General features: G+C 42.5%; 1 protein-coding gene across 16 annotated transcripts in view; it reads left to right on the top strand.

The window, feature by feature from the left end:
* Positions 1–26687, top strand: part of TENM4 (teneurin transmembrane protein 4) — a 1547070-nt gene that overhangs the window by 1500914 nt on the left and 19469 nt on the right. For all 16 annotated transcript variants that reach the window (XM_085592903.1, XM_085592878.1, XM_085592882.1 and 13 more), the window contains 5 exons: positions 1342–2219; positions 13245–13417; positions 16894–17129; positions 23325–23621; positions 24816–26430. In XM_085592903.1, the coding sequence (XP_085449029.1) occupies positions 1342–2219; positions 13245–13417; positions 16894–17129; positions 23325–23621; positions 24816–26430 (3199 nt within the window). The remainder of the gene's footprint in view (positions 1–1341; positions 2220–13244; positions 13418–16893; positions 17130–23324; positions 23622–24815; positions 26431–26687) is intronic.

Genomic DNA, 26687 nt, shown 5'->3' with positions numbered 1-26687 from the left:
AGCTCAGCAAACTGCTTAGCAGTGAAAATAAGCCTCACACACTCAAGCGCTAGAAGACACAATGAACTAAATACCTTACATCTGATCCTTTAAAATAAATGCTGAAAAGACAAATAGAAGCATCAAAATAAAGCATGGCTGTAGCAGAGATGTTGAACTACAGGCCTTAAAAATAGGAATTTCCTATGTTCCTGAATCTTATCTGGTCTGTTCTTTCTCAGTTTTAAATAAAATCACAGTGAAAGATGCTTTCATGGACCTGAGTCTGCTGGCATCCTCCTCCTCCTCCTTCCAAGAAGGTTAAAAAATGCTCCTCTAAACTTAGTCACATCAGACAAATGAGAAGCAGCAACTGAGATGGATGTTGTGAAAAGAAGGTTCAAAACAACAAAACTATACTGGAATTGATAGGTTCCCATCAGCACAAGATTGTTTTTTGTTTTTTCTATATAAACCTAAAATCAAATAAAATAATAAAAAAAAAAAATGCACAACTTGGAGTTTTTATCAAAAAAAAGTTCTGAATTCTGTTGGTAAACATTTCTTAGGTTTGTCAACTAAAAGAGAAGACTCACTTGAAAAGAGAGTATTGCAGAAGCAGAGCTAGAAATGAAGTCATTGCAGTGCTTACTCACTTAGGTGTTGCCAGTCACTTTTTTAGAGGATTATCAGTAGAACTGGGATATGTCACTCCTGAACCCATTTTTCCATTATGCTAAAACAAAATGTGAAAATCACCGTGAAGGCACAAGTATTGTACTCCATGAACTGAAATTGCCTGAGTTTCTTGTGAATTGCTATTCTGCATTTTTGCAGCATAAAGCAGAAAACTATGGGTTATAACAGATATTCACACCTGCTGGCACAGCTGCCAGTTTTGTGTCTATCCCTCCTTGTCATTTACCAAGAGGAGTTCAGCCATTTGTGTGAAAAATCCTTTAGTAAAAGAATCACTGTTATATGTGTCTGATTTCATAGCACTTCATATAGCAAAATTTAGTCCCAGGTCTCTGCTATCTCTTCCATCAATTCAAAAAGCGCAGGAGAGGGAAAATCATAGAAAGGTTTGCCTCTGTCCATCATCCTGTTCCCACCAGTGTTCCAGTGCAGAGTGTGGTGTCCCCCTGTGACTGCTTGATGTGACCAGGAGCTAAGCCCTCTCACTCACAGCAGGTTATATCCTCTATAGTCACCTATTAAGTAAAAATTAGGTGTAGGGTTTTTCATCCATTCCCCCTTTAATCCATGTAGATTCCATCCTCATTGTGATTGATTTATAGCAATCATGCAGTAGATAAATGTTTTGCTATAAAAATTCCCTTGTGTTTTTTTACCATGAAGGTTCGTCTAGAATGGCCCACGGATCTGGCAGTGAATCCCATGGATAATTCACTCTACGTCCTCGACAACAACGTTGTGCTGCAGATCTCTGAGAACCACCAAGTGCGCATCGTGGCAGGGAGGCCCATGCACTGCCAGGTGCCAGGCATGGATCACTTTCTCCTCAGCAAGGTGGCAATCCACGCCACGCTGGAGTCTGCCACCGCCCTGGCCGTGTCCCATAACGGGGTGCTGTACATCGCTGAGACCGACGAGAAGAAGATCAACCGCATCAGGCAGGTCACCACCAACGGGGAGATCTCCCTGGTGGCCGGCGCCCCGAGCAGCTGCGACTGCAAGAACGATGCCAACTGCGACTGCTTCTCGGGGGACGACGGCTACGCCAAGGACGCCAAGCTCAACGCGCCGTCCTCCCTTGCCGTGTGTGCAGATGGGGAGCTGTACGTTGCCGATCTGGGGAACATCCGAATCCGCTTCATTCGGAAAAACAAACCGTTCCTCAACACACAAAATCTCTATGAGTTATCCTCCCCCATAGACCAGGAACTCTACTTGTTTGACACCAGTGGGAAGCACCTCTATACTCAGAGCCTTACCACTGGAGATTATCTTTACAATTTTACTTATTCTGGAGATGGAGATATAACCCTGATCACTGACAATAATGGCAACTTGGTCAATATCCGAAGAGATTCCACAGGTATGCCCCTCTGGCTGGTGGTGCCTGACGGCCAAGTCTACTGGGTGACAATTGGTACCAACAGTGCACTCAAGAGTGTAACAACACAGGGGCATGAAATAGCCATGATGACTTACCACGGCAACTCTGGTCTGCTTGCCACTAAAAGCAATGAAAATGGTTGGACAACATTTTATGAGTAAGTATTTTATGAATATTGGGACTGCTGACTTCATTCTGTGTTCTCTGAACCATGCAAGGTTGGTAGAATTTAATTCCCTGATCAGAATTACTGTCCAAATAAAATGGCCTGAACAAAGAGTATTGGATTTCATGCGAACACTAGATACTGGTAGTAGGTGAATTAGAGCTTGAATAAGCTCCCTCTACCAAGTCAAGAGTCAGACAGAATTTCTGCTGAGTTTTTCTAAGTAATTTGGACACCTGGTTCTCCTTAACTGTAGTCAGTATTGGAGATTTAGGTTGTATGTCAGAGAATTTTTCTTGGCTTTGAAAGCCTTGGAAGTATGAAAGTTCCATCAGAGCCTCTTTTTTCACAGCTTTTCACCTACCTCCTGCTGCAGTGTCTTTTTTGAGCCTGTTTGAAATGTCTGATGTAGAATGACAATTGGCAATGACTAATGAGAGCTTGCTCTGGAAACAATTCTGTAATTAATGAACTGCTCAATTCCTACTGTTGCAATTTGCCTCACTAAGCTTTAAAAGTAGTCTTGGAACTGTTCAAGACTATCCCCAAAGAGTTTTTAAGCAGATATAAGATAGGATGCATTGAAAAACCCAGAGATGGCAGTATCTGAAATATTTGTACTTCTCTGTACTACAGTTAGCAATTTCCTGCTTAGAAATATCATGAAGAAAACATCACATTTATGATATAAAAAAGGATGAAGATAGATAGGCAGGTGAAGAGCACCTGGAAGGATTCATCCTGCTGTTGAGAGACCTTTCCCCTCCCTCTTCCTTTGTTTAATTTTTATTTGTAAGTGTAACCTGTTTGAAATGCTCCTTTAAGTGCATCATTTCCCACATGGTTTGAATGGTTACATGGCAGTGTTCAGCTGCCATAATAATAGACCCATTGTAAGGATCCAATTTGAATAGAATAGACAGTTCCCAACATGACAAACAAAAAAATTGTTGAGAAAAAAAGGGATTCAGGAAAGGAAAGCTGGCTAAGGCCACCTATCTGTGTGTTGATATGTGGTTGCTTTGGTTTTCTCTTTAAAATGTTCCAGGGGCCCAGTTTCAAATTTCTTTGCTTTAATACTCACTGCTCCTGCTCTTGCCTTGAAAAGAACTGATGGAAACTCTGTGATGAATCTTTTGAAATGTTATTAGCATTTCATCAATGTTCTGCTTGCAATTACTGTAGCAATATTCCTCAGTAAATCCAAGTTAATATTCTCCATCCCTTACATTGAATTTGCTTGAGGAAGGCCTTAGGGAGGAAAAAGAGGGTGTTTTTCTCCACTGGAGTGAAAGCCAGCTATATTGTCAGGACCATTGTGCTAAATGAAGGAGATATTTTCTTTTTGCAAAGAACCCAATAGTTCCTGTGCTTGAAAACAGAGGCAGCCACAGACAGTGGAGCAAACTAAACATTACAGCTAATAATGGTCAGATTTATCCCTCAAACATAATCTTTTATTTTAAAGTGCAACTGAAAATATAAAGGAAATAAGACAGAAGCTCAAAACCAGCTTGCTCTATGGATATATTTATAACAGTGATCCATTATTTCTTGCTGTCCAACAAAATAGAGCATTTGTGAAAGTCATCATTCTGGTCCTTTTATGCACTTCAGAAGTGTCATAAGAAAGCTTTTTAGAACTAAATGGAAGACAGTATTCTCTAGTGGCTGGACTATGAAAATCTCGACTAGAGCAAGTCAGCGCTGTATGATAGCACAGCATCACTGAATATCGAATTGTGACTGTGCCTCCAGAGATACCTCATCCAAACCTGTGATCACTTATCTGTGTTTAACTGTTCCTGACAGTTTCTGATGCAACTATATAAAACAACAGGGTAAAAGTCTATATTTGAATTAGTTACTTCAGCCTCCTTTTACAGGCAGGTGGAGAGAAACAGGCCTGTTCAAGGTGAGTTTCTTATGAGTTATGTCAGGTATTGCCTTTAAGATGAGAAGAGTTGTATTCTGAAAGTTCATCTTTGCAAAGGGCATAGAGAATGATGAGTTCAAATACAGATATTTACGTTGCAGATGTCTACAGTTTGGTAAAATGGATTCTATCAGTCATCTGAGTTATTTATAAATATTCTTAGTGATAACAATGTATTTAGGTATATTATTGTTACTGTTAGGAAGCTTTTTTTGTATGCCTAGATCTTCCATGCTTGAATTGGAGACTATTCTTTTTCATGCCATCCTATCCTATCCTATCCTATCCTATCCTATCCTATCCTATCCTATCCTATCCTATCCTATCCTATCCTATCCTATCCTATCCTATCCTATCCTATCCTATCCTATCCTATCCTATCCTATCCTATCCTATCCTATCCTATCCTATCCTATCCTATCCTATCCTATCCTATCCTATCCTATCCATTGCAGATCAGTCACTTGGGACTTGGAAGGCAGATCACTGAATTAGAGGGATTGATTCTGTCCAGATTTTGCATGTGTAACCAGGGAATCAGACTGATGAAATTAGAATATTAAATAAGAGTGAAATATTTCAATTGCTTGGTAAAGTAGGTTTCATTTAAACAAAATATATTCTTGTACAGTCTGATGTCAGAGTACATGTGTGAGTGGGCTGAGCCTTGGCTCTCAGAGTTGTAGCGAGGCATCAAGTCTTCAGTGTGATCCTCACATGATTCCATGGCAAATCTGTCTAACTTGTTGCTTGGATGGACAAAGTAAATGAATACATTTACTCATCACACTGTACTTGTAGTGGCTAGTAAGAAGCTGATTTTTTTTCCCTGTGCAGTGTTGATGTGACTAATATTTTCAGCTCATAAAAATGCAGTTTATGAAGAACAGTGGAGTTTGAATGCTGGGCAGAAAAACTTTTCAAAAATTTATTCATGGGAAGAAAAGAAAGACTTGATCTATTTATCTCAACAGGAATGAGACTGGGAAGTGTCCAGATCACAACATGTCAGCCAAAGCTCTCACCTAGAGAGGGACTCTCAGTGTAACAGAGAAAGGCTTGAGAAGGATATGGGGCTGGAAAGCAAAGCTAGAGAAATTCAAGTTGACAAGAAGATGTGATCCTGTAAGGCTGATGATTTAACTGGTAGAGTGACCAACCATGAAAGCAGTATATTTTCCATTTTTTGGTATCTTAGATCAGGACTCTGATGCCTTTCTTTTAATATAATCTCACCAGAGAGAGGATTTTCGTGACTAAAACACAAGCTGCAGATTTGAGTGCAGGCATGGCAGGATGAAGTCTAAATTAATTGTTATCAAAGAAGCTGAAGAAGATGGTATAAACAAAATAAAATCAAAATACACTACCTTCATTTTATTGTTTTCTCTAGCAGAACATCAGCAAATGTACGTTGGAAAGGCTTAAGTGGTTTAGAGGATTCCTGTGAACGTGAGTGGCTGGAAGGTGCGCTAAAGGAATTTTCAGTCCTGACTGAGGGGAAGGGTGAAGTTCATATTTCTGTTTTGCTCATGGCCAAAGAGATCAAGGCATAAAATCTGACTCTGAGGAAAAGTTTCATGTTTCTCACATAGCACACAATAGTTGTTTGTGGGCTAGGGCAAACTGGACGCTGCTGCCTAGAAAGTTAAGAGTAATGTAAATCCAGCTGGCAAGTTTACACTGCACCAGTGGCCCTGTTATGAACATCTTCAAAAGATTTACATTTCACCTGACTGTCTACAAAGGACCATAAATCAGAAATCCAACATGACAGAGCAGTGGTATTGTGAGAGTGGCATCACTACCTGTTCATCATGGAATCACAGTATCATAGTATGGCTTGGGTTGGAAGGACCTTAAGAACATCTAGTTCCAGCCCACACAGCCAGCATCTCTGGTTCTTCTACAGGTGCTGTTCTTACCAGAGCATTACCATAAGGCTGCAAAGAGCTCTGACATGTGAGCACATTGGTGTGACTGGAAAGGAGGGAAGGAGGCAGGATGTACTGATGCAGTACTGGAGGTCTGTGTCCAGGGCACACCAGGGAATCCAGGTCCACCAAGGCTTCATGCTGGACTGGCACATTGTCCCTTCATTTCTGTGGGGAAAGAGACCAGTGCTGGCTTCAGGCAGTGGCAGACTCACTCACAGCACTTTCAGCTCTTCCTTTCACACATCCTACACCCAAGCCTGCTCTAACAATCCTGTTTTATCAGGTTTAGCTCTTGAGTAAGACTCAGTGTATAATGGTGTGCAGTTTCCCTTTCTGAGAGTGAAACTTAGCTCCCCACAGTAATTAGCCTGTCTCCAAAGACCTGTCTATGACTCCTTTGAGGGTTTGAGCATTGTATAAACCTTTCCTGCCCCTGCAGTGGGCTTGACATTATCTGTCAGTTAATGCAATGCAGCTCAGCTTGTCCAGTAACTGGATTAAAGACTTTTCTTCCCATTGAACTGGTGACAGTAACAGAGATAATCAGCAGCAAAGGAAGTTGATCTGGAAACTCAGCCAGGGAAACGACTTTTTGTTCAACTCCTCCAGTAAAAGACAAAGGATGCTGTGTGACTACTTGCTGCTTTGTTGTTGCTGCTTTTCAACTTGACCTGAAAAAATTGCTACCAGCCTTTACCAAGTTTCTTAGCAGTTGCTGTTTGTCTGCTTCAGAATCCGGAAATTCTTATTAATGGATTTGTTTAAATCAAGAATACGGCAATTATCTTGATTAGTTCACTGAGATGTTATCACTGTACATTAATTCAATTTCCCTCTGAGCCAAAATCAAATCTTCTATGCATTATTTAGCCCAGATGAGGCTCTTTTACTTAGGTCCTTTGTGTGTCCAATTAGTTTTGAAGGTCGCCTCCTCCCATACAGACTCAAACACTTACACACTGCTCCAGCCAAACCCAGAAATTCAAAACCTTTTCATGGACTCCCCAAGAAGTCGCTCACAGCTGTCTGGAGGGCAAAGGGTCTCATGGAACCAGATCTTCAGATGAGTGGTAGGGGGAGCTTTGACCCTGCAACACTGGAGGCTGTTTTACAGAGAACCAAACTCTGCCAAACCTCACACGCTGTAAGGGGTGGAAGGTAGGAGCCAGCTGGACTGATCACGCAGGAGGACCTTGAATGGCTTCCCAGTGACCCCCAGGGCTCAGCAGAGGTCCCACCCCAGCACCAGCAGCTTTTAGTGCCAAAGACAGTGACCTGGTCTGGGTGCCTGTGATTTATCAGGTCATACACAGTTTTACAGGATTTGATTTAGTGTAGTTCAAGTGAGGGTCTTACTCTACTCTTGCAGCAGACTGTAATATGAAAAACACCTTTGGCTTTTGTCTTCCCTCCTCTTTTAGCAAGATTTCTTGGTTCCACTTGTTCCACAAATTCTACATTATAAAATTATGAGAGTCTCATTATTGTTCCTCTGAAATAGTTGCTTTGAAACTCCAGTAAGTGCCATGATAAAATAGCAGTTCTCCAGTACCCGCACAAAGTAGTGAGCTCACATTTTGAGCCACTGTCCTGCCCTGAAATGAATGCTTGATATCAAAGTTTAGTAGAGAACCAAGGGAATTATGAGTATCATAAAAGCTAGAAAGTGATCTTCGTCTTCTTTTTTGGGCAGTCAGAAAATTCAGCAGACTGTGACCACAACCTGGCCTTTGGTCATTAGGGAGAGGACTTGCCTTCATACATTTCTGAGTATTATCGGTTTGTCTATTATAGATTTCTTTTTTAATGTTGTGTTTAATGTTGTTTGAAAAATTGGGATGAGGCGAGCTTGTTAAGAGGCACTGAATGCATGTTGGTATAATCACATGCAAAATATAGTTTGCAAGGTCCATTTAGACACTTTGGCACTAAATGCAATATTATTATAGTGAGTTTTTTCTGATCTATTTGACTTGTGTTTTAAAAGGCTGATAAAATGTGAAGAAGCTAAAATGAGAAAACGCAGAAACTCAGGCAAGGAATTGATTTCTGAATAGATGGTACTTAGGATGATCTTTAATTCCCAAGGTCCAGGTCTCTACACAATGGCAATGTGATAAATGAAAGCTCTGAATGTTTACAAGCCAACAATTAGACCTCATAAGCACCAAATACCATTTTAATTCTGTGCATTGAACCTTAGCTAAGTACGTTTCCAATTGGGAATGGATGGCAATGGTTTCCTTTGCTGGCCTAATAATTGCCACTGTAATTGTAAGTGCTGAGGCTTTGCAGCAGGTTTGAATGGGAGGCAGCAGCTGTGTTAGCAGGTGATGGATTCATTGCTCCAAGTGGCTGCTGTGTGCACTCCCATGCTTCAGTATTTCCTTAATTCTGGGGCTTTCAGAGCGTTTGGAGAACACAGAAGTCTTAGGCTGTGATGAAAACTGGCCCAGCCCTAAATCCCAGTGCTGTGGAAACAGGCTGGGCAGCTTAGCTGCAAAATGAGGTGACTAGAAGAGATTTATGTTACTGCAAATACCAGGGCACACCTGCAGCTACATAAGAGCCAGTCACTTGGCCTTCATCTCCAAGCTGAGGTGTGCCCTGTAAAGGCCTTTATAGGGCTGAAAGCAGAGGTGGAAGGAACCAGCACATTTAACTTGTTAAGCATATTATCTCTGGGATGTGCAAGTCTTCACATTCCTGGGAGACTGTGAGTATGTGACAGGTATGTATTGTGTGAGCTAAATCTGGGAAAAGGGGGAAAAATGCTCTAGTTCTGAGTAAAAACAGGAAAGAGAAAAAGAACTGCTTGCCAAGAAGAAAACGAAGTGTGTGTTCATGCTAATGGGCTTCCCACACCTCCGTTTGCATTGCCACCACAGTGCTAAGAGGAGCTTTAGTCTGGACGTGAGCATTTTACACTTCATCTGTCACCAGTTAAAAATAATAATAAAAATGGGAATGGTCTAATTGTTCTACCTTCTCATTTTTCTTCCTTTGTAAGGCAGGACCTCCTTGCAGCTGCAAATCAGTAAGCTGTCCCCCACAAAGCCAGTCCTTGGCAGGTCCCTGTCTGGCTGCTGGGCAGAGAGGTGCAGCAGCTCCTGCACATGCAGAAAACACAGATGGTCCTAGTTCTTTCTGAAGGAGGTTAATGGGGTGACTAAGGATGTGCCAAAAGTCTAATGTACTTCTGCAGACATCTTAAACCGGTTCCAGCAGATCATTACAGACTGTTCTGGCCCAAAAGGAGCCTTGTTTCTCAGGATCCAAAGTCCCAAATGCTCCTGATGAAGTACTGTGAGTTTGGTACACCTGTAAAAATGTAACCATGTAAATTAAGTGTATTGTACTTAGTAATTTTGACTTTACAAGAAAAATGTGTGCACAGAGGTCTAAGTGCCATCATGCTCTTTCATTCTTTTTTCTCTTGCCATTTTAACCTAATTTGCACAAGGAAAGGTTACTGGCAGATTTCTCCAGTTGCATATCTGCAAATACTATTTATTTGCCTGGCAAAGGCGGAGAACCATTTGTGAGGGTGCCTATAAGCTTGAGGTCCAGGAATATTATAAAAATATTACTAAAAATCTCTACAGAAATACTATATAAAGTAATATTTATTTTACACTACATAATATTATATTAAAAGGCACTACTTGCCTTTTAGTCAGAGCATCCTGCATTAAGACAAGGGGGAATGGCTTTAAACTGAACAAGGGTAGGTTTTAGAGTAGATGATAGGAAGAAATTCTTTACTATGAGTGTAGTGAGGCACTGGCACAGGCTGCCCAGAGCAGATCTGGCTGCCCCATCTCTGGATGTGTTCAAGGCCACGCTGGATGGTGTCAGAGCAGTGGGATCTTGTGGAAGGTGTCCTGGCCTGTGGTGAGGTGGGTGAAACAAGATGATCTGTAAGGTCCCTTTCACCCCAAACCAATTGGTATTTCTGTGATTTGATGAATATAAGGAGTTAGCTGTCTGCTGCTGCTGGGGATTGTTAAACTGAGTATCCACAGTATTTTGAGGCTTTCTTTGGAGCATGTAAGTAGGACTTGCATGAAGTAAAGGTTTTGTGCTCACTCTCAGCATTTTTCTGAGTGCCATTCAATTAGGATTAAAAGCTGGGACTCATAAGACGTTGACTCAGCACTTATCACATGAACAAGCTCTCTGCCTGCATCCTGGCTTTTGCACTCCTTATTTCCCTAACCTGCAGGCCTGCTTCCTTTTATACTCCTGTTATACCAAACTCATCTGTTGGACTTCAGTGCAAGACATCTACATTTGTGACATTATTTATAGGAGGTGAATTAGACTTACTTTTAGGAGCAGCTCATTTTTAAAATCTAAATTAAGCAGTGGAAATAAATCACTCACACCTACTAATCCACCAAGTCAAAGATGCCAAATTCAGATTCATCTTACTGAAATTTCAGAATGTTTCCAAACTTAATTCTACCCTTACGGTTCAGACTGATTTAGTTTATAGAACTATTGATGTTGTGGCAGAAAGAATTTGGGGTGTTACACACCACACCTTCAGTGATAACAATGTTTTCTCTGCATAGAGGAGAGAATAAATCATATCCCTTGTGTCTTGTCTCAGCAGATGGGGTAAAGAAACTGCTTGTGATGTTTCCTGTTTAAGATTCACATGCTGGTTTAGGAGGAGATGTGCAGGTGACTGGAGACAGTACAAGCAAAACACATTTGTTTCAGTGCAAACAGGGCAGCCACAAATCTGCAGTAAATTGTTTGGTACTGGGAGCACTTTAGTTCTGGCTCTTGCATGGATGCAGCTCAGATCCAGGCTGTGTGCTGCTAGCTGCTTGGAAAAGCTTTAACTGATCTCTGCCAAACTCCTGCAATGCAGTCCTGTTTTTAATCTTTTCTTGTTTTGTTTTTATCTTTCTTCTTTCTTTTCCATTTTACAAGTGGCTGATTGATTGCCAGGATATCTGAGGGAAAGGGCAAGGCTTGGATAATCCATAACTGAGAGGATGACTCTGGAGGGCAAATGCTTTCTTCTGTCTTACTACCACCCCTTCTGCTCAGTGGGCAAGAAAAGCCTCACGTGACAATGTCTCCAAACCTGAGGGATGCAGAGATTTGCAATGAGGTCATCCACTTAGTCACTATAACTAAAATATTAAACTTGGGCAAAAATCATCTTTTCAACCAGCCCTTCCTCACATTAAATCAGTGCCACCATATATCAAAAGTGAAGTACCAACACTGTGTTCAAATCTGGAAAAATTAGAGTGGAAGAGAAAACAAATTTTTTTCTGTATAACACAGAGCCAGTCCAGTGACTGCTCATGGGTCTGTCATTAGCTGCAGTTCAAGAGTGCTTTGTGTTTGCCTTGCCCTGCCCTGCCCACCTCCCTACCCCCCCTTCCCCTCCACTCCCCTCTTCTCCTTGGGTTTTTGTTTGGTTTCTGGGTTTTGTTATTAGATGGGGTGTATTTTCTTATTCCCCAGATCAGAGTAGTCCCAAAAAAAGCATCAAGAGCTCCTCAACCATCTGCTCCCTCCAAGGTCTGATCATCTATTTCCAGATCCCCTCTAAGACATTTCTCTAACTTATCCTTAAAAGAGTTGGACAGTGGGGTTTCCAGTGTTCCATCTGTTTCTCTGCTTGAAACAACCTTGGGCCTTGAAAATGTTCTACAGCTTCTAATCTGAATTTTCATTGTTTCCATTTACTTTCTGTCACATCCTCAGTAGACATGATAAGCAATTTATTATAATCCTCTTCAGAGCACCCACTGTTAGAGTGGCATCTTCCCACTTCCTTGTTTCCCCTTTTCTGAATGAACTTTTTTATTTTGGCTTTGCCTCTTACATCAAGTTTTCTAAGCATGTTATCCTTAATGTATAATTTTCATTACTTTGTTGTTCTGAGGAATGGTGTCCTTCATGGGACACTGCATTCCATCAAAGGCTCACCAATGGGTAGCACAGGAGAACAAGACCTGTCTGCTTGCCCACCATTTTCTTTGCATCCCCAAGTGATAAATTTTCATAATATACCTAGTTTCATATAAATCATTATTAAAAGAGTTGTAGGCAGGACTTGAAAAAAGTCAAATCTTTATCCCTGATTGATTTGCTGGAATTTTTCTGTTTCTCCCTGTTTAAATACCCCCTCCATGAAGGTTCCTCTCATCAGAAGGTCCAACAGCCCTCCAGAGATTAGCCAGTAGAGCTCCCTATTGCTCTCCATTTCAACTACAATAACCTCACTGCAAAGGTCCTTTGCCAGCCTTTTGGGTCTGTGAACTTTTTGTAATGCCACAGATGGGAGGCATAACGATGTGTTTGTTCTCTTAACTAAGAAGGGCTCTAGACTGTCTGTGTCTGTTTCTCTTTTTACCCTGGGTTGTTAGCTGCTGTGGAGCTTGCATGTATAAAACTTACTTTACCTGGGCCCTGGTACATAGGTGTCCACATCACAGAAACCTTCCCAGATGGTGCTTATGTTGATTCCTCATTGGAAAGGCCAAGGACACAGTAGGGGTGAAAACTGGTCTGCTTTTTTACACTTTTAAATCAGTCCTTCCATATGGTCCTAGGAACAGTAAGAGGTAGACACGGGGGTTCAGCTGTGCTCAGGACTCTACACCATGTTCACAAAGGACAACTCTCCACCTGATGTGGCCAATCTGGTCCTTAATATTTAGTGTTTTAAAATTAGATAGAGAAAAAAATTAAAATAAATTGCTGAGCTCAGGACACAACCAGACAAATCAGTTGGTGGGCTTCAGAAATTCCTAGTTCTGCTAGACAGGATGCACAGGCCACTGCTTTTCTGTAAGTCACAGCATAGTAGATGGGAAGTAAGATTATTTTTGTAAACAAGAAGCATAGTGCAGGTGAGGAGTGTTGGAAAAATATTGTTAAAATACAAGCTAGTATGTATTTATTAATTTTCTAATCTTTGCTTCAATTTCTTCAGCTAAAAGCTATGATTTTCTTCTCATGAGGACAAAAAAAATTAAGACTGTCTGAAAGAGTGACAGTGCATTTTTCTCTCTGAAAAATCTGGATGATGACTTGAAGAATTTGTCTCTGCTTTATAGAACAATTCATCCTCTGTTGATGCTGTTGACTTCATTACATTCTCTCTATCAGATACGACAGCTTTGGCCGCCTGACCAACGTGACCTTCCCTACTGGCCAAGTGAGCAGCTTCCGCAGCGACACCGACAGTTCCGTACATGTCCAGGTGGAGACCTCCAGCAAGGATGACGTTACAATAACAACCAATTTGTCAGCATCTGGGGCCTTCTACACCCTGCTCCAAGGTGAGTTGGGCCAGCATCCCTTTCCTGACCAAACTGCACACAGTGAATCAGGAAACAGGCATTGTCTTGATAATCCCAGCACCAAAAATCAGCGTTCTCAGAGCACCAGAGCTCCCCACGTGCTGGTACAGACACACACTCACACCTACTTAGCCTCACTCCCTAGCACAGTGGATGCTCTGTAGCTGTTTTTCTGCTCTGTTCCTAGCCAGTGCCATTGCCATGCAGGCTCGTGCAGCAAAGTCCTCCATCATCATTACCATTATTGTTGTAACTAAAGGCGTTGCATAAATCAAGCCACACTTCCAGCCAACCCCTTTGCTTCAGTCTCGTAATGTCTTTTGACTTAACACTTGCTCTCCTTCTGGAACAGGCTTCCAGCTGGTTGCTGGAGATCTGATTCTTTGTTGATTGGTGTTTCAAATATTCACGAAAAATGACCGTCCCTGTGCCCAGACCTTTTGGGTCTGTGTTTGAGCTAAGAGGTGGTGTGGAGAGGCATAAAGGAGAAATGGACAGGGGGGACTGGTGGGACCAGTTTGTGGCTGTGGGAAATGAGCATAGTTGTGCCTGTGGTAAGAAGGTGGGAAGCAGAGGACGTGTTAAGTAGAGGAAAAGGGAATGAAGTGGGAAATAAAAGAGGAATAAATATCACAGGAGTACTGTGCTGGCATGCTGGTAGTGGCAGGACCAGTACTACACAAGTAGTGCCAGCCTGGATCTCTGGGTTCTGAAAACTGAAGCCTCCTTAGGATCAGGATGAGCTATCACACTTGTTCCCTGTGTCTTGGGGAAAGGGACGGAACTTTCAGATTCTGCTTTCTTTACTCCACAAATCTCATTCACTCTATCTATGACTGATTACAGTGGGGTGTGAATTTTTTTTTTTCTCCTTGTGAGGAACAAACTGCACCAAGTGGGATAAACATGTTCCAGAATGATATTTTTTCCCATATCTCTGGGATACAATTTCCTTCCCCCTTCCTGTAACAACATCAATCTTTCCTAAAAGAAGGTGCCTGAAACACTGCTTTTACTCCTCTGGAGAGGGCAGCTGAGAGGGTTCCAACCCCCTCGAGCTGCCCCTGTATTCCTGTAGGAACACACCATGGCTTTCTTATTCTTTACTTGAGCCTGTAAAACAGATGCAACCTACCTCACCCTATCTCACTCACTCACATTAAGATGTGTGACAACAGCACAGACATGAGGTTGGCTTTACCTCATGAGCCTAATTAAGCAATAGAGCCCACTGTTGGGGGCCCTTTAGTGACAAAATTGACTGTGGTGTGATTTATACACTCTGCACTGAAGGCACAGTTACATAATGATGCTGCAGTCAATTCTGTCATTGTCCTGCCCTCCAGCACAGGGACATTCTGGCCATTAGGACGTGCAGAATTACAAACGGCTTAACTATTTTCAGAAGTATAGAATTATGACACTGTTTGCGTCTGAAGAAAATCACTTAAAACAAAGATCTGGATAATGTTGCAGAGGAGGTGTCTTGCTGAACCAAATTATTGGTGAACCTTTCAGGAAACCTGGATCACACTGTGACCAGGTGAGATCTGAGAAGGCATTTTCAGAAGATTGCAAATTCATGTAGGATGGATTTAGGAGCTTCTACAACAGACATATCAACATTCCAGTGGGATTTTGTCTTCTGGACTAGTGACAAAGTGAGCATTTGTTCAATGCCAAAGTAGGGCAGTAGTGCCCTAGAGCCAAAGCAACCTAAAATACAGCATTCAGCAGCCCATGGATATCATGTAGCCCTTGAGAAATACCTTCCAGAGCCAGGGAAGAGTCTTCTCTTGGGAAAATGTTGAAAGTAGAGGATTTACATTACCCACACTGTACCACAGCACTGGTGACAGTACCCCTTCTGTGGTGCTTATGTAACATGAAGGGGACAGCATGTGTCTGATTAATTTCATGTAAACCTTCAAGCCTTCCTCTGCTTCCTGGTGAAGGAAAAAAGAGGGAGGAATATATTCACTGTTCAGGGATATTTCACTGATTTGATTTCAAGCACATCTCCTAATACTTTAGCATCAAACCACGCATCTAGAAAGGTGTGGCAGCCAATTGGCTGGCCCTTCTCTCCATTTGCAGACTCAAGCATGGAGGTGATTTGATATGGCTAGAGTCTGTGTCAAAGACCATCAACTTACATACTCAATGGTAGAGCTAAAATACTTGGATCTGCATTGTGGATCACTGCTGTATGTTTTTGGCAAAATCCTGTGCCCCAGGAGTTTCGTTATCACTGCTGTATAAAGTTGAGCAGTGGTACTGCTGAGGTGTCTGTGGCAGAACTCCAGCTGTCTACCACAGGAGCAGGATGAGACCCACATAGAAAAGGACCAGGTGGTGTCACATTTCCTTCCCTAACTATACCAAACTGTGATCTTTGCTGATCTATTTCTTGGGGACAAGAAATGGCAATTTCACTGTGATCTTGTTTCCTGCTGGGCTATGGCAGAGTAACTAGTGAACAAAACCCAGCTTGCCTTAAAAAGGAAAAACATTTAATGGGAATTTTTAGTGGGTGTTTTTATTCACAATTAAGAGTTTATGGCAGCGTGGGAGACAGAAATGGTAATGGTTTTTAGCTTTTGAGGAGCTTCAGATAAGGCACTGTTTGTATAATATGTTTTAAAGCCATTCTGCACTGAGAAGTCTCGTGCTTTCTTACCTTTCATGAGATACTCTCTGTGGAGATAAATGCCAGCTGGAGATTCAAAGGATGGGCTTTCAGCCTGCCTGATTCCTGAAGGATGTAGAAGAGAGATTGCTCTTCTGTTCAACTCCTGAATTCCCAAATACTGGCCTCAAAATCTGATCTTTCATGAACTAGTGGAGGCCAGATGTATAGAGACATGTGGGAGCTTAATGTCTCTGCTTTCTCTCCAAACAAGAGGACTTCAGTTGCCTCCTGAAAGCTTTCTCAAGGGAAAGGATTTGGCTGTTGTTTGGGGAACTGGTTAGCATTAACTTGCTGAGCAATTTCCTGTCACTTGTGACAAAGTGAATGAGCTGAGGAAAGTAGGTGGTCCCACTTTCTCATATACTGTTGTGAAATTAAGATCTTTAGGATATAAAAGCATGGAAAGTTTTCAGTCAGACAGATTTAAAATAAATATGTCACCACACAGTGTTTTAGCCTAGAGGAAGAAGTCTGAACCTGCATCCTTTGGTAAGGATTACACAGTTTTTTTCACTTTTTTAACCTGCACAAGACTTTCTGCAAGAATATGAGGGGCCAAACCTCATCCAAATGAAAAAGCAATTGTCCATGTTTACTTTACCTGATGAAACTGATGTTTTGCTCCCATTGAGTGGGACAGGTGAGTAACAGAGTGCATTTGGTTACAACCAGCTCAAATGCTCATGCAGCATAGGTGAGGGAGCAAATGAAGAGCTGGAGCTCTATCATCAAAGATGAGCAAAGAACTCTTTTCTGCCTTCAGACCAAGTCCGAAACAGCTACTACATCGGTGCTGATGGCTCCCTCAGACTGATGCTCGCCAACGGCATGGAGGTGGCCCTGCAGACGGAGCCACATCTGCTGGCTGGCACCGTCAACCCCACGGTGGGGAAGAGGAATGTCACCCTGCCCATTGACAATGGCCTCAACCTCGTGGAGTGGAGGCAGAGGAAGGAGCAAGCCAGAGGGCAGGTCACTGTCTTTGGACGTCGGCTGAGGGTAAGTGCGAACCACGAGCGCTTTTTGCCTCCACTTCCCATCTCATCAGTCGCCAGTCTCATGGCAGAAAGGGATGGATATGATTTGTATTGTCTGCAAGAGGGATGGGGCTGCAGGACAGAAAATTGTCTGTTCACCCTTGGTGACATAACCTTTATGACTGTAGTATATCATTATATTATTATGTCTCCTTATGTGCTGATGTTCCCTTAGCCATCAAAGGTGGTGCTGCTGATCTCCCTACCAGTCCTCTGCATCTCTGGGAATGTGTGACCTCCCATCAGACACCACAGGTTTAACCATCATCTCAGGCTGTTTAAGCATGCCAGGGACAGTTGTAACTATAAAATACCACACAGTGCGGATGTTTTCTACCCGTGCTCCTGGCAGTCATAGAGCAAAGCACTGAGAGCCTTCTAAACATGTCAGGACAGGCTGAGAGAGCTGGGGTTGTTTAGTCTGAAGAAAAGAAGGCTCCAGGGAGACCTCAGAGCACCTTCTATTACCTAAAGAGGCTCCAAGAGAACGGGAGAGGAGCTTAGGACAAGGGCATAGGGTTATAGGGCAAGGGCGAATGAATTCAAACTGGAAAAAAGATGGTTTGGATTAGATATTAGGAAGAAATCCTTTACTGAGAGGGTGGTGAGACACTGGCGCAAGCCACCCAAGGATGATGTGGCTGTTCCAGCCCTGGAAGTGTTCAAGGCCAGGTTGGATGGGGCTCTGAGGAGCCTCATCTAGTGGAAGGTGTCTATGCCCATGGCAAGGAGGCTAGAATTAGATCTTTAAGGCCCCCTCCTACCCAAGCCATTCAATGATTCTGTGAATACTGTTCATTAGGAAACCTCAGAAAAAACTCTGGATTCCTGAAATTGCTAGTCTTTGAACCTGTTCAAGAACTGGGTTCACACAGCATTGCACCGCAGTTGCTATTGTTCCCTGGAGTGTTACAAGCAGCTCCAGCCTGACAGTACTCTCCCTCCAGGAGTGCCCAGACCTTTCTGTGCTTGAGACTGATGTGTTTTGAAAACATTGTTCCACACAATGCACCTCATACTTGTCAGGGCTGTTTAAAGATCTTGCCCAATAAGCTGTAATTCATCTGCTAACTGCTGGCAAAGCTGGGAACTTGTAATAGCAAGTCCTGTGCACTCACCCTGTACCTTGATAGTCTCAGAGTCACAGGCTGATGAACGGTTCCTGGGAAGCTGCTCAGCACCTGGCAAATTCAGACCCTCTGAGACAAATGCTTAGTGCTGTGTAATGCCACCACAGCAAAGGACTGCAGCTATTTATTCACACTTAAGCTTGGCAGTAAATATCAATGCTCTGGTTTCAGGATATGTGTTTCCCAGTCCTTGCTCTTCACCTCTCCCTGTTCTCTGCTGCATGACCCCTGCCACTTTGGTGTGATTTTTCCTGTCTCTCCTCGCCCACACTTGTCAAGTATTTATCTTCAATTACTCCACCCCAGCCTCTGTTCTTTTCCCCATGCATTGATAGCATCATATTTTGTTACCAGAAGAAAAAATGCAAACAGTAATGAAAGCTGAAGCTGTTCTTTTAGTTTGAACTGCTGTCTATCTGCATATAGTACACCACACTTTTTTGTTGGGTTTGTCTTGGGGGGTTTATTTTATTTTATGTTATTTTATTTTATTTCAGTTAATTTCATTTCATTTTAATAACTGATGAAATTTTCAGAAAGGTCTTTTTCTGAAAAGAGAGAGCCTTCTGAAATCTGAAGCTGGGTCATAGCTATTTGGTGTTCAAAACAGTTTCTACTCATTTAGACACAGCTCAGCTGCCCATATCAGTTTTTATCTCCCAAATTTTTGCAGTAGATTCAAACACAGATTGTGTGTGTATTTTATTTTGTACTACAGTTGGGAAAACACTTGCAAAATGAATTTTCAGGCTAGTTGCTGGTATCCCTATAAATCTGCTAGCATTTATTCACATTTTGAGCCTATCAGGATCCTTCTAGTGAATCAGAAGTGCATTGTACATGGTCAAAGGACTCAGTTATGGCTGTGTTCAGAGGTTCAAAGTTGTTGAGGGTGTACTAGATGTTTTAAGTTCTGTGTCTGTGCATGCATGGCAGCATCTGCACCCCTTATACAAAAACCTGCAAGGTGCTAATTACCTCTCTGGGGATTGCACAACACTTAACATACTCTCTGTGTGATATTCCCCTCTTCCCTCAAACCAATAATTGCTGCTTTCCCTAGCAGGAGAGAAACTTAGGAAATTTAAATTCAACATGTTTTTGTTCATTTTGGGAAATGTTACCATTTTCTGCTATATATGATTAAGTTACTACTTTCCCTCTCTCCTCACCCCACTGCTTACATGAGACAGCAGCAAAGACATAGTGCTTCATGGGGAAAGAACATCCCAAAGAGGCTCCAGCATCCTTTCATGAAGCCTTTGAAGTGAGGACAACAGGACACTGTAAAAGAGTGATCCTTTCTGCTGTCATCACAAGGATCCACTTTTTATGAGTTGTACCTCTTCCTGCCACAGTGTGCTTGGGGACTGGCAGCCTATTGCCATGAGCTCAGCCAGCACCCAGCACGATGAGGCCACTTCCACAGCTGCCTCCCTGACCCTCCCTAGGAAATAGCACAATACATGGTTCCTTATTGCATGGATAGGGCACACAGCAGGGACTTCTGCACGGATTAAGGGAAAGGGGACAACCCTGATACCTTTTCCCTGTCCCACCAGTGCTGACCTGGTTCTGTACTTGGCCAGGCAATTATTACAATTAACTACAATGAATTACAGAACTGCTTTAACATATTTAACAAATATGTTAAAGCAGCCCCTTTCACTTTTGTTGTCCCACACACCCCATGAAAAGTTGCGATTCTCTATCCACCCACCCAGCAGTGAGATACCTCTGCAGATTGGCTGCCTATGAATTCCACCCATCCCTGGCCAACAGCAGCAACAGACTTCATTTGCAGAGAGAGCATTAAGTAAATCCTGCTTCAAGGAAGAAGTCTCCCCTCCTTTTTTTTTTTTTTTTTTTAAGAAAAAACTTGATTTTTTTCAATAAAGAAAGATGTAAAGTAATCTCTGACAATAGAGCAAATAGGACAGCAAAAAAGAGACAGAGCTGCTGGCTCAGTTCTTTTATTTATTTAACCATGGTAATTCCTATCATAAGTCACTTTGTTTTTTCCCAAGACCTTGGCAGCAGGTTAATGGTGGCATCAAGACGTAGTATCCCAGAAATCCCCAGAGCCAGCATGACCAAAGGGGCATATGTTGCTAACCATTCCTGGTATGCTGACTAATAAAGATGGTCCAGGATGATCTCCACAATTTATGCAAGACATTGAGGTCTGGCTATGGCCACTCCAACAGTTTTAGCAATTTGCTGGGGAAGTTCCTTTCTAGGCAGCTGTTCATCACATGGATGTTGTTGGCTGCTGAAGTCTTCATTGCAGGAGTATTTTGTGCCCCCTTTTGCTGAAGGTTGCCAGGCTGTTTTCATGAGAATCCTCTTCCTTTTTGTACTCTTGTGTTCCCAGGGAGATCAATTCATGTTGTTTAATTATCCTTTAAGCTAAAGGAGTGCCAAAGAAAGCATTGGAGAAATCAGAGATGGTGGTATGTTTATGCTCTTTTTTCTGCAGAGGAAGCGAAGGGATTGAATAAAGTACTGTGGAACGTGAGTTAGGGGTTAAATTTAGTCTCTCACACATTTTAAAGGGATGTCAAATCCACTGTGAATTGTGGATTTAAATTTACCCTGTCTTGATTCTATGCTGATCACAAGTCTTGTCAGACACTCTTTTTGCAGGAGGTTTTCAGACTCCACTCTAGAATAAGGTCTGGGATGGAGGATGGCACCTTATTTAGCTGCTCACCATAAAACACGGTTATTGGACTGCAGCCTGCAGCCCTGTCAGTTCTTCTGCAGAAAATTCACTTCTATACAAGGCATGCCCTTGAACAAGTATGAAAAAGATTTAGACCCTCTTCAGAGGCTACTGGCAGGGTAGGGTTCACTTTGCTCATCACCTTGAGGGGTTACTGTTTGCACTGCAGCACTTCTCAGATAAAAGAGACAGTACATCAAGAGAGCAGAAGAAAACAAATCATTAAAAAATAAAATACAGGAAAAGGGAGATTGGTTCCAACTAGTCACACAGACATTGCTTGCCAGAGCATAGGGAGGGTGGAACAATTTATGGCACCAGACACAGGATACAGACATTTGGACTGAGCTTAAAGAGCTATCCAGGGACCTGCTGCTTGGTCCTTCCAGCCCAGTGAATGGCACTGCTGCTAACATACTTCTCAGGAAGACCTCATTCAGCCTAGATTACTGTTCCAGCCGCAGAAGAGCTCTTCCCAGCTTTCTTGGCAAAGATCTGGAGCAGAAGAAGCTGCAGCTGCCAGGATGGAGACTCTCTGTGAATATATGGGAGGCAGAGATGATATTACTTCCTGCTTTGCTTTTCTTTTTTTGAAAGGAATTGCCTCTCATGTTTCTCTCTCTATAGCAGCAAGCACGTAGGAGATACCAAATTCCTCTTAGTTACACATGTGCATCTGCATTTAAGAGTTTTGATACCTTTTTAATTACTTTCCAGCTTCCCTGTTATAGGCTAATTTCTTCTCTCCCATTGCACATTTACACTCTATATCACACATATTTAATTAGAGCATTGTCTGCCTTTCTACAAAGTTTCTTCCCTGAAGTCATATGCACCTTTTATCCTTGTTATTCATAAATTGAAAATTGTTGTTGCACTTGCCTCTTACATCATCCTCACACTGACATCATAGCAACAATTCCTTCTCTCCCCAGCTCCTGTGTTACTTTCTTTTGAATTCTGGCTTTCTGGTGTCCCTGTTTTCTAGGCTTCGGTATAGATGTCTGCCCATGCAAGACAAAGGCACTGCAGTGATTCAGCCTTTCCCTCTCCTGTTCTTCCAGGGCTGAGGAACCTCTTTGTTGATTCAACCCTATGCTTTCTCTTGCAAGTCCAACCAAGCAAAGTCCTACAAGTCAAAATAAAATAAGGACCACCAAACCATGTCCTCAAGTGCCACATCTGCATGTTTTTGAACACTTCAGGAGTGTCAGTGTTACCCAGAGCAGGACAGGGCAATGTTTTTAACTTGATCTGAAAACTTCATAGCAAGCGGCAAACTCTGGCTTACTGACTGTAGCTGAAGGGCTGCAAAGGGAACTTAAAACCAAATCAGCTTTTTGGAGTTTGAGATTCATCCAAGAAGAATCTGCACCCTTCCAGAAGAAAGATGTTCACTAGCTGAAAGAGGTTTGGAAGAGGTGGGACGGAGAAAGAGCTGTCTTCACTGACAAGCTCATACTTGTAATACTGATTTTCCTCCTTGCTTTCAAGCCAGTACTTGGCTGCTGTGGTGATGTGGCTTTGTAAGTCTCCTTGCACACGTGACTAAACATGAGTTGTATTATCAGCCCCTTTTTGTATTGCTGTGCAGTGCAGTCCCTGAGTAGAAATGTATTCCTGCTCTTGCCTTTGAAGTAGATACTTTTGCTTACTTCCAGTGCCTCTGCATTTCCAAAGATCAGAGTATAATTATGCCACTCTGAATGACCCCAGGACAATGAATTTAAAGGTCCAGCTCTCCAGGAAAGTTTCTGCTCTCTCTAACATCTACAGATGTGGCTTTAACATGTGGTTAAAGCCTTCACTTTTCATCTCAGGGGAAGTGCTTAACCTCCAATGCCTGCATTATATTCATAAACTCAGAGGAAAACACTGATTTCTACTGTAGTGGCAAAACATCCATCTCTTTCCTACAAGTGTTTTTTGATATGCATGAAAGCAAAAGACTCAATATTCTAGGTTTGATAAGTAGAACATCTTGGAAATATTCCTTGCAATAAGTTGTCATTCTGTGCTCTATAGGTCACATCTTCTGTAGCAGTCCGAAATCTAGATTTGGGATATGAGCAATATTCCTTCACTGTGGTGTTTCAAAAGTACCATACTTCTGCCTCTCTCCTCACTGAAGTCAGTAAGAGCAATATTAGGACAACTCTTTGCTTTAAAAATTGTGTCTTATCCAGCAGCAATGAACAGCTGGATACTCTCCAGTGTACTGTAAAAAGGTATTTGGTAAAACAAGGCTACTCTTTCTAACCTACACTATTTCCAGCTTCCTAATTCTCCCTTTTTCCTGTAGGTTCACAACAGAAACCTGCTATCCCTTGACTTTGATCGTGTGACAAGGACTGAGAAAATCTATGATGATCACCGCAAGTTCACGCTCCGCATCCTCTATGACCAGGCAGGGAGGCCCAGCCTCTGGTCACCCAGCAGCAGACTGAATGGAGTCAATGTCACCTATTCCCCAGGAGGACACATTGCAGGGATTCAGAGAGGCACGATGTCAGAAAGGATGGAGTACGATCAATCTGGCAGAATTACATCCAGAATCTTTGCTGATGGTAAATCGTGGAGCTACACCTACTTGGAGAAGGTAAGAATGGTCTTACAGCTCAGAGATGGTACATTTGAGGCACATGGGTTTTCCCCTTTGACATCAGTACGGCTGCACTCCTTCACCTCAGCTAATTATTGGTCCTATTCTGTCCCACTAAAGTGCACAAAGTGGCTTTCTTGCCAGACCACCACAGAGCAGTTGAAAATTGTCTGAGATGTTTTTTTCCCAGTCATGATGAAATCATGTGAACTGTGAAGGTTTGACATGCGATTTTTAAAGCACAATCTTGCTTTATTGAGTTGACTGCAATATAAAATATGCTCAGATAAAGTCAGCAGAGTGAACAGTAGGAATTTTCAGTAGGATTTTCCATGTGAAAACAACCTACAGAGTCTGACATCCTGCCTTCTTCAAGTGGCCCATTTCTACTTAGAAAAATACATGTAATTAATAAGTGAGGCATTAATTCAGCCACACTTGCAGCACACTTTGCAGGGCTTCCCGGGGCCTTCACTCTGTAGGTTAGCATGGAACTTATATTTTCTAGGTATTACCATTAAGCATTACACTGCCAAGTTACCCATTGATCCATATATTATATACCTGGGTCTGGAATTTTTTATTCCTGGTTTTTGAATAGCACCCATCGCTAAAACACTTTAAGGAAACTGTAATTGTGCCATATCTTTTAAAAAGGAAAAAATCTTGATTTATTCCTTGTATTATATAATCTATGTGGATTGTTTGTTATATGAAAAAAAAAAAAATCCCAGAACAAATAAGTATGCAGGCAGAAGTTTGGAGAAGAGGATAATAGAAGATGGGTTGAATGAATGAATTAATTCATTCATCGTTGGAAGGTGTTGGGGGATACTTTTTCAAGCATTGTTTAAGTAGCTCTACCAATTTTATTTAGTTAGCTTTCAAAGGCTATTGGCACAGGGAATTTGGTAAGATGGCTATAGTAGTGATTTGTAGTGGTTTGAAAAACTGAGCATTGTGAACTTGGACCTTCCCCCTTGTATTAACTGCTTCTTCCACTGACCCACTGTTAGAGGATACTTGATGCGCCATGCACAGCTTCTTACCTTTCACTGTTGAATTCTGTGGGTGCAGAGGTTTGTCCCACTCACCCTGTTCTTTGGATTGAAGAATCTTACAGGCTTTGTGAGAGTATAATTTTGCTGGAAAAACAAGGATATAATCTATACTTTTCTTCTTCCCATCCAGTCCATGGTGCTGCTCCTTCACAGCCAGAGACAGTACATCTTTGAGTTTGACAAGAATGACCGGTTATCCTCGGTGACCATGCCCAACGTTGCCCGTCAGACTTTGGAAACCATTCGTTCCATTGGTTACTACAGGAACATCTACCGGCCACCAGAAGGCAATGCCTCAGTAATTCAGGACTTCACAGAGGATGAGCAGCTCCTCCACACTTTGTACTTGGGCACGGGGAGACGTGTCATCTACAAGTATGGGAAGCTGTCCAAGTTAGCCGAGATGCTCTACGACACCACAAAGATCAGTTTCACGTACGACGAAACTGCAGGCATGCTGAAGACCATAAATTTGCAGAATGAAGGGTTCACCTGCACAATCAGGTACAGACAGATAGGGCCCCTCATTGACCGGCAGATTTTCCGCTTCACTGAGGAGGGCATGGTGAATGCACGCTTTGACTACAACTATGACAACAGCTTCCGGGTGACCAGCATGCAGGCAGTCATCAACGAGACACCTTTGCCTATTGATCTCTACAGGTACGATGACGTGTCAGGCAAAACTGAGCAATTCGGTAAATTTGGGGTCATTTACTACGATATCAACCAGATTATTACCACTGCTGTCATGACCCACACTAAACATTTTGATGCCTATGGCAGGATGAAGGAGGTCCAGTATGAGATATTCCGGTCTCTCATGTACTGGATGACTGTGCAGTATGACAACATGGGGAGAGTGGTTAAGAAAGAGCTGAAGGTTGGCCCTTATGCAAACACAACTCGTTACTCATATGAATATGATGCTGATGGCCAGTTGCAGACTGTGTCTATCAATGACAAACCTCTCTGGCGTTACAGCTATGACCTAAATGGAAACCTCCATCTGTTGAGTCCAGGGAACAGTGCCCGCCTTACACCACTCAGGTATGACCTCAGGGATAGGATTACTAGACTGGGGGATGTGCAGTACAAAATGGATGAAGATGGCTTCCTGAAGCAGAGGGGCAATGATATTTTTGAGTACAATTCAGCTGGCCTGCTCATCAAAGCCTACAATAAAGTGAGTGGGTGGAGTGTGAAGTACCGCTATGATGGCCTAGGAAGGAGAGTCTCCAGCAAAACCAGCCATGGCCATCACTTGCAATTCTTCTATGCTGATCTGACCAACCCAACCAAGGTCACCCACTTGTACAACCACTCGAGCTCTGAGATCACCTCCCTGTACTATGACCTCCAAGGCCACCTCTTTGCAATGGAGCTCAGCAGCGGTGATGAATTCTACATAGCCTGTGATAACATTGGCACTCCTCTGGCTGTCTTCAGTGGGACTGGATTAATGATCAAGCAGATACTGTACACAGCATATGGGGAGATCTATATGGACACTAATCCCAACTTCCAGATCATCATTGGCTACCATGGAGGACTGTATGACCCTCTCACGAAGCTTATCCACATGGGGCGCAGAGACTACGATGTGCTAGCGGGTCGCTGGACAAGTCCAGACCATGATATGTGGAAGCATCTGAGTAGCAATAACATAATGCCTTTCAACCTGTATATGTTCAAAAACAACAACCCCATTAGCAATTCTCAGGATATCAAATGTTACATGACAGGTAAGACATTTAAATTAATAAACATCTTCACAAGTTTGCCATCAGCAAATAGGTTTCATGGTCTAACGCCAGATGGAACTAAGCCCCACACCACAGCTACTCAGTCACTCCTCCAAGGTGGGTTGGGGAACTGAAAAAGTGAGAAAACCCATAGACAGAGATTGAAATAAAGACAGTTTAATAGGAGAAGCAAAAGCTGCTTATGCAAGAAAAACAAAGCCAGGAATTCATTCTCTACTTCCCATCAGCAGACAGCT

This window comes from Lonchura striata, chromosome 1 (assembly GCF_050655825.1).
Source record: "Lonchura striata isolate lonStrDom1 chromosome 1, ASM5065582v1, whole genome shotgun sequence".
Classification (NCBI taxonomy): domain Eukaryota; kingdom Metazoa; phylum Chordata; class Aves; order Passeriformes; family Estrildidae; genus Lonchura; species Lonchura striata.
Note: the sequence above shows the minus strand (reverse complement) of the source record. Positions and strands in the feature narration are given on the sequence as shown.